Raw genomic sequence first — 7,894 nt, forward strand, 5'->3', positions numbered from 1 at the left:
TCCCGTGCGCCCAACCTCCGAACCCCCGGTGCCAACTTACGAACCTCCGTACGAACTACCAGTTTCCGACTCTATTCCGACTTCTTCCATTTAGACCTTTCCTTCTTGGCGCCTTGCGCCAAGACACTCACCTAGACAAAAGGCTTATTGTTTTCAGACACGAGTTATATCCCGAAGTCCCGGACTTTCCGTTACGGTACTTCTTATTGTTTCCGAGAACAATTAGGCTTCTATGTATTTAAACCGGACTGGATTGTACTAGCTACTCAGTTCGGATATCTCGTTCACTTATCCAATTCCCTCCTACCCTCGAACCTCCGAACCTCCGACTTCCGACCTCCGAACCTCCGAACCTCCGACCCCCGAACTACGTTCCTAAGCTTGTCTTCTATTCCGCTCTCGACCTCTCCCCTCTCCTGTCCCCCCGACTCTCTAGTCTCGTTCCGGAACTTCGTTAAGTTCCGGTACTTGTACTCCCGACCCCCGAGTCGGTACTTCTCGTAAACCGAGGACACCCGACAAGTGTGCCCGGCGCGTTACTAATAGTTTCGCGAAGTCCTCCTTTCCGGTGCTCGGTACTTCGGGACTTCGTCAACCCCCGAACTTCCGCGCACGGTCCTAACAGTATATCCGAACTCATTCCGGGGCTCTTGTCATGTCTCACGTCACTGGCTCTGACGACACCTTCCAGGGATTCTCTGCACGTAGGGTTCGAGCTGGCAATGTCACGCCAACTCGACACTCAAATCCGGAGGATCCCCGGTACACCCAGACGAGGTCTCCAGCTCCTGTCACTCGGGATTCCAGCCCTACCATCCCTCCCCCGGTGTTTGTCACTCCGGGGCCCAGGCCACCGACCCGTAACCATTCCCCCAACCCTTTTCTTCCGGCTGGAGAAACCGAGGGCGAACCGGAGGCTCCAGCACCCGGAGAACCCGAGGAACCCCCGGCCGGCCAGGCAGGACCCGGAAACCCGCACCCACAGCCAGACCCGACTACCCAGCTCGCAGGAGCTATCGCCTACCTCGCGCAGTCTATCACCTACGACCGCGCCACCCAGAACCAGAACCAAGGCGGTGCTTCCTCCGAGCGAAACAACGTCCGCGAGCCGGACCAGTTCGATGGCACCGAACCTACGAAGCTCCGGCTGTTCTTTGCCCAACTCGAGCTCGTCTTCAAGGCCCGCCCTCGTACCTTCAACTCCGAGGAGAAGAAGGTCACGTACGGCATTTCCTACCTCAAAGGTACCGCTCTTCAGTGGTTCGAGCCGTACCTCCTGGAAAGCGACTCCGAGAACCCGCCAATCTTCATGACGGACTACGAGACTTTCAAGGAGGAACTCCGCGTCAACTTCGGGCCCTACGACGCGTCCGGAGCTGCGGAACACGACCTTATGAACCTCCGAATGAGCGACAACCACCGGATCGCGAAGTACATCACGCAATTCACGCGCCTCGCGACCCAGGTCCGTTGGGGCAACGCCCCGCTCCGCTACCGGTTCTATGACGGTCTCCCGAACCGTCTTAAGGACCGCATCTCGGAAGTTGGCAAGCCGACGACTCTCGTCGAGCTCCGGGACTTGGCACAGTCTATCGACAACCGCTACTGGGAGCGAAAGTCCGAGCAGAGTCGGGACTCCGGGACGTCCAAGTCCGGGGGAAAGTCCGGCTCCTCCGACTCTAAGCCCGCTCAGCAGAACAAGTCCTCCAACTCCGGGAGTGCCAACACGCCGAAACCCGCGCAATCTTCGGGGTCTAAGCCCGCAGCCAAAACCCCGGCCAAGCCCTACGCCGACAAGCTAGGCAAGGACGGGAAGCTATCCCCCGAAGAGCGCCAGCGTCGTTTCACGAACAACCTCTGTCTCTTCTGCGGCGGCGCTGGACACTCCGCCAACGCCTGCCCGAAGAAGACTTCTTCGGCGGCTAAGGCCCGCGCAGCTACCGCCGGGGCTCCAGCCCCCGCAGCCGCCGCGCCGGAAGCTCCGAAGGAGCCGAAAAACTAGTCCGCGGTCCTCCGAACTCCGTACTCGTCGAGGACCGCGTTGACCCCTCCAGTACGGAGATAGCTATTCGGCTCAACGCGTCCGCTCTTTCTGACCCTATGTCCCTCCACCTCGATCTCTTCTCTGACTCTATTCCTACTCCGTTCCGGGCTCTGGTCGACTCCGGGTCTTCGCATTGCTTCCTAGACTCGAGTTTTGCAGACCTTCACGGGATTTCGACTACCCCCGTTCCCCCGCTCCGTTTACAATTGTTCGACGGTACTTCCAACCACTTCATCTCCCGTACTGCCGTTCTCCCGATACATTTTCCCTCCGGGGAGGTCCTCGATATAGATTTCTACATCACTCCGCTCGACAAGTCCGTGTCCGCCGTTCTGGGATACAGCTGGCTCTCCGCCTACAATCCGTTGATTGACTGGAAGACGCGTAGCATCAAATTCCGAACCGCGCCCACGACAAGTCCCGTATCTGCCCCAAATCCGACTCCGGACCTGGAGAACCTTTGTACAACCCCCGAAACGACCTCCCCAACCCCCGGCCCCCGCGTTTCGATTATCAACGCGGCGGCGTTCGCCCGAGCTTGCAGACTTCCGGGGTCTGAGAGTTTTACTCTAAACCTCGCAAGTCCCGAATCCGCGTCCCTCCGGGGGTCCACTACCGACCCGGAACCCCCGGATCTCAAGGGTGTTCCTCCGGAATACCACGAGTTCGCGGACGTCTTCAGCAAAACTCAGGCCGACGTACTACCGGAGCACCGCCCGTACGACCTCAAGATCACTCTCGAGGACGGCGCTACTCCACCTCTCGGACCCATCTACTCGCTGTCTAAGACGGAGTTGGATACTCTTCGGGAGTATATCGAAGATAACCTCCGTTCGGGCTTTATACGCCCGACCAACTCCCCTTGCGGCGCGCCCGTCCTTTTCGTTAAGAAAAAGGACGGCTCCCTCCGACTCTGCGTGGACTACCGGGGCTTGAATAAGATCACCCGGAAGGACCGCTATCCGCTCCCGCTCATCTCGGACCTGTTGGATACCCCCCGGAAGGCTAGCGTCTACACCAAGATCGACCTCCGGCACGCGTACAACTTGGTCCGGATAGCCCCCGGAGATGAGTGGAAGACGGCGTTTCGCACTCGCTACGGCTCGTTCGAATGGCTCGTAATGCCGTTCGGGCTTTCCAACGCCCCCACCGCTTTCCAACGCTTCGTCAACGAGGTCTTCGCGGACCTTCTCGACGTCTGCGTGGTGGTCTACCTTGATGACATCCTCATCTACTCCGAAAACCCGGAAGACCACCGGAAACACGTCAAGGAAGTTCTCCGGAGGCTCCGCAAACACCGTCTCTACGCTCGCGCCGACAAGTGCGAGTTTGACGTGGACTCCGTCGAGTACCTTGGCTACATCATGTCCCCCGCGGGGCTTACGATGGCGGAATCGAAGGTTAAGGCGATTCTCGAGTGGCCCGAACCCCGGAAAGTCCGCGACATCCAGTCGTTCCTCGGATTCGCGAACTTTTACCGGCGGTTCATCCACAACTACTCCGAGATCGTACTCCCGCTCACCCGCCTAACCCGCAAATCCGTACCCTGGGAGTTCACGGACAAGTGCCGGTCCGCGTTCAACGCCCTCAAGCAGGCGTTTACCTCCGCTCCGGTACTTCGCCACTGGGAACCCGACCGGCAGTTGACCGTCGAGACCGACGCTTCCGACTACGCTATCGCCGGGATCTTGTCCCTAACCACCGAAACTGGCGAACTGCACCCGATCGCGTTCCACTCCCGGACCCTCACCGGGGCTGAACTGAACTACGACACCCACGACAAGGAGCTTCTCGCAATTTTCGAGAGCTTCAAGGCCTGGCGGCACTACCTCGAAGGTTCCGAAACCCCGATCGACGTCGTGACGGACCACAAGAACCTCGAGTATTTCGGCACTACGAAACTCCTCACTCGCCGTCAGGCCCGGTGGTCAGAGTTCCTCTCGCAGTTCAACCTCGTCATTCGGTTTCGCCCGGGGAAACTCGGTGCTAAACCCGACGCCCTGACCCGCCGTTGGGACGTCTACCCAAAAGAGGGGGGAAGCGACTACTCCGTAGTGAACCCGCACAACTACCGTCCGGTGTTTACTCAGGACCAGCTCAAAGCCTCCCTTCGCGCGACCATCCTCCGGGATCCGGTACTACGCGCCTCCCTCCTGTTCGACTCGGAACAGCTCCGCGCGGACATCCGGTCTGCGCAAGCGTCCCCTACCCCCGACTCCGAACTCGCCGCAGCCCTTCGTTCAGCTTCCGAGGGCAACCCCCGATGGACTCTGGACGAAGACGGTGTTCTCCTGCTCAACTCCCGAACCTACGTCCCAGACACCGACGACCTCCGACTTCGGGTCCTACGGTCCTGCCACGACCACCCGACCGCCGGACACTGGGGCCAGAACAAGACTCAAGCTCTCGTCCTTCGGGACTACGCTTGGCCCGGACTTCGGGTCTTCGTCCGGGACTATGTCAAATCCTGCACCACCTGCGCGCGATCCAAGGTACCGCGACATCTCCCGTACGGTACTTTGAAGCAACTTCCAATCCCCGAACGCCCGTGGAACTCGATCTCCATGGACCTCATCGAGCAACTCCCGGATTCCGGCGGTTACACCGCTATCCTGGTTGTCGTAGACCGTCTCTCCAAACAGGCGATCTTTATCCCTACCCACGACACCCTCACAGCCGCCGAACTCGCGGACTTGTTCGTGCTCCACGTCTTCTCCAAGCACGGAGTCCCGTCCCACGTAACCTCTGATCGGGGCTCAGAGTTTGTTTCCCACTTCTTCCGGTCCCTAGGTACGGCCCTCGACATGCGCCTGCACTTTACCTCCGGTTATCACCCGGAAGGTGACGGCCAGACCGAGCGAGTCAACCAAACCCTCGAACAGTACCTCCGAGTGTACTCCAACTACCAGCAGGACAACTGGTCTCGTCTACTACCGCTCGCCGAGTTCGCCTACAACAATGCCCCGAACGCAACCACCGGAATTTCGCCGTTCTTCGCGAACAAGGGCTACAACCCTGCGATCGCCGTACACCCGGAGCGGGACTTAACCTCCGCCCGCGCCCGGGAGTTCGCAGTGGATCTCGACAAACTTCACGCGGCACTTCGGCAGCACATCGCCGACGCGCAGCTCCGGTACCAAGCCCAGGCAGACAAGCACCGCCTACCGGCACCCGACTTCAAGGTCGGTGACCAGGCCTACGTCCGCGCTGAGAACATCCGCACCACACGCCCAACCAAGAAACTTGCGGAGAAGTTTCTCGGGCCCTATACCATCATCGCACGCCCCGGGACTCATTCCTTCACCCTCAAACTCCCGGATTCTATGCGCGCGATACACCCCGTTTTCCATGTCTCCCAGCTCGAGCCCGCTACCCCGAACACAATCCCCGGACGAGTCCAACCCCCGCCAGACCCCGTAGAAATCGACGGCGAACCGGAGTACGAAATCGCGCAAGTCCTCGACTCCAAAATCGACCGACGCCGCCGGAGTTGTCAACTCCTCTACCTCGTCCGGTGGTTAGGTTACGAAGGTACCGACGAAGAATCCTCGTGGGTACTCGCTACGGAACTTGAGCACGCGCAGGAGCTCGTTTCGGACTTCCACACGGCTTACCCCACTAAGCCCGGTCCTTTATCCTCACTCTGACTGTTTTTCGCGTCCCCGGATTTTTCTATTAGAGAAGTCTAAAGTACGCCGCAGTTAACAAGAAGGAGAAGGCCCGAAGGCCGTACTACCGAAGTCCGAACCCCCGAAACCTCGCCTACTCGTCTCCACTCCCGCTCCCGCTCTCGCTCTCGCTCCCACTTCCACTTCCGCTCCCGTCCTCACTCTCCTCCCTATCAACCACCGGAGCCACCGGAACCCCCGACGTCTTCGGAGTCGGGGACTGGAGCTCCGCCATCTCCTTCAACTCCTCGTGCTCTGCGAGGACGACGCGCATCGCGTTCGCGGCGTCCTCCCGGAACTGGTCCCGGATTCCCGCGAGTAAACCCCGCACAGCGGCGTTTACCTCCTCCCGGACGACGTCCCGGAGGTCTGCGGAGATGGCCTCCGCAAACCCGGAGCCCAGGCTCTTCTTGAGGACCGCAGAGACGGAGTTCTCCGCGGTCTCGCGCAGTGCCCGGGCCTCGTCCTTCAGCAACCCCCGGTGGAAGTCCTCCTCGCCGTCGAGGAACTCCCGGAGGCGGGCGAGCTCCTGGCGGTTCTTCTGGCACTCGACCAGGAGTCGGTACACCAACTCCCGGTCGGTGTACGGGCGCCCGAACCTCTTCGACCAGGTCGCGTCCTTGTCGTCGAGAGCGATCTCTCCGGGGCCTTCCGCGATGTCGAAGTCGCCCCCGGGGCCCTCCACGTCCGTCTCGTCCGCCGACAGGTCCGGCAGCGCCTTCTCCTTACCCTTCCGGTCCTTCCGGCCCTTTGGGGCTACCGGCACCTCCGGAACTTCCGGCGCCACCCCGTCCTCGTCCTCGTCCACAATGATCGCGGCCGACTTGGGGACGGACTTGGGCTTCGGGGCTACGGCCTTCGGGGCTTCCGCCCCCGTGGGTTCGTCGGTCCGGGCCTTCTTGCGGGCGGGACTGCTCTCCTCGTCCTTCTTCTTGACTTCCTTGTTGTCCACCCGCCTCTGCAGCGCCCTCGGGAGCCCCTTGGCCCCGACGCACGCGCCCTCCTTCGCCCTCTGGCAGTTCACGCACGAGGAGACCCGGGGTGCCGAGGAGTTGAACTCGCACTTCTCCCCGCGTTCCGCGCACCGGTCACAGGCCGTCCTGTTCGGGGGTTAGCCACCGAACCTACGAACGGAACCCCCGGTACTCACGTCGCAGTCACGCGGACGACCTTTTCACCCTCCTCCGGAGCCTTCCGCTTCGCCCCCTTCCCAGACCCCGAAGGTTCCGGGGCCTGACGGGCCCTCTCCACCTCCTCCGCCTGACGGGTCCTCTCCCTCTCCGCCTCCTCCGCCTCCAGGCGTAGCAGCCGCGCCTTCTCCTCGTTCAGCGCCTGCTCCAGTTCGGCGAGGCGGGACATCGCGGTAGTTGCGGGGTTACGGTGGTAGTAGTGGTGGTGGTGGGAGAGAAGAGGCAGATTTTTCCAGCACCGCTGAGTCCAGACTTTATGCTTTTCTCAAACCCCGACCCTGACGAAAATTTTACTCCGTCGTCTTCTCCCGATTCTTTCCTTTTCTAGTTAGTCTATGGCCCTCAAGGGTTCGGGCCTAAAGGGAGGGCACTGTTACATCCCGTGCGCCCAACCTCCGAACCCCCGGTGCCAACTTACGAACCTCCGTACGAACTACCGGTTTCCGACTCTATTCCGACTTCTTCCATTTAGACCTTTCCTTCTTGGCGCCTTGCGCCAAGACACTCACCTAGACAAAAGGCTTATTGTTTTCAGACACGAGTTATATCCCGAAGTCCCGGACTTTCCGTTACGGTACTTCTTATTGTTTCCGAGAACAATTAGGCTTCTATGTATTTAAACCGGACTGGATTGTACTAGCTACTCAGTTCGGATATCTCGTTCACTTATCCAATTCCCTCCTACCCTCGAACCTCCGAACCTCCGACTTCCGACCTCCGAACCTCCGAACCTCCGACCCCCGAACTACGTTCCTAAGCTTGTCTTCTATTCCGCTCTCGACCTCTCCCCTCTCCTGTCCCCCCGACTCTCTAGTCTCGTTCCGGAACTTCGTTAAGTTCCGGTACTTGTACTCCCGACCCCCGAGTCGGTACTTCTCGTAAACCAAGGACACCCGACAAGTGTGCCCGGCGCGTTACTAATAGTTTCGCGAAGTCCTCCTTTCCGGTGCTCGGTACTTCGGGACTTCGTCAACCCCCGAACTTCCGCGCAC

At 60.2% G+C, this 7,894-nt stretch overlaps 1 protein-coding gene across 1 annotated transcript; it reads right to left on the bottom strand.

Moving 5' to 3' along the window:
• Nucleotides 1-5,806: 5,806 nt before the first annotated feature.
• Nucleotides 5,807-7,071, bottom strand: TRAVEDRAFT_42139 (uncharacterized protein; the record flags this gene model as incomplete). The annotated part of the gene is made up of 2 exons (XM_008033995.1): nucleotides 5,807-6,812; nucleotides 6,863-7,071. The coding sequence occupies 2 exons, from the start codon at nucleotides 7,069-7,071 to the stop codon at nucleotides 5,807-5,809; spliced, it is 1,215 nt and encodes a 404-aa protein (XP_008032186.1).
• Nucleotides 7,072-7,894: the final 823 nt, after the last annotated feature.

The sequence above is a fragment of the Trametes versicolor genome (genome assembly GCF_000271585.1).
Source record: "Trametes versicolor FP-101664 SS1 unplaced genomic scaffold TRAVEscaffold_1, whole genome shotgun sequence".
In the NCBI taxonomy this organism is placed as follows: Eukaryota; Fungi; Basidiomycota; class Agaricomycetes; order Polyporales; family Polyporaceae; genus Trametes; species Trametes versicolor.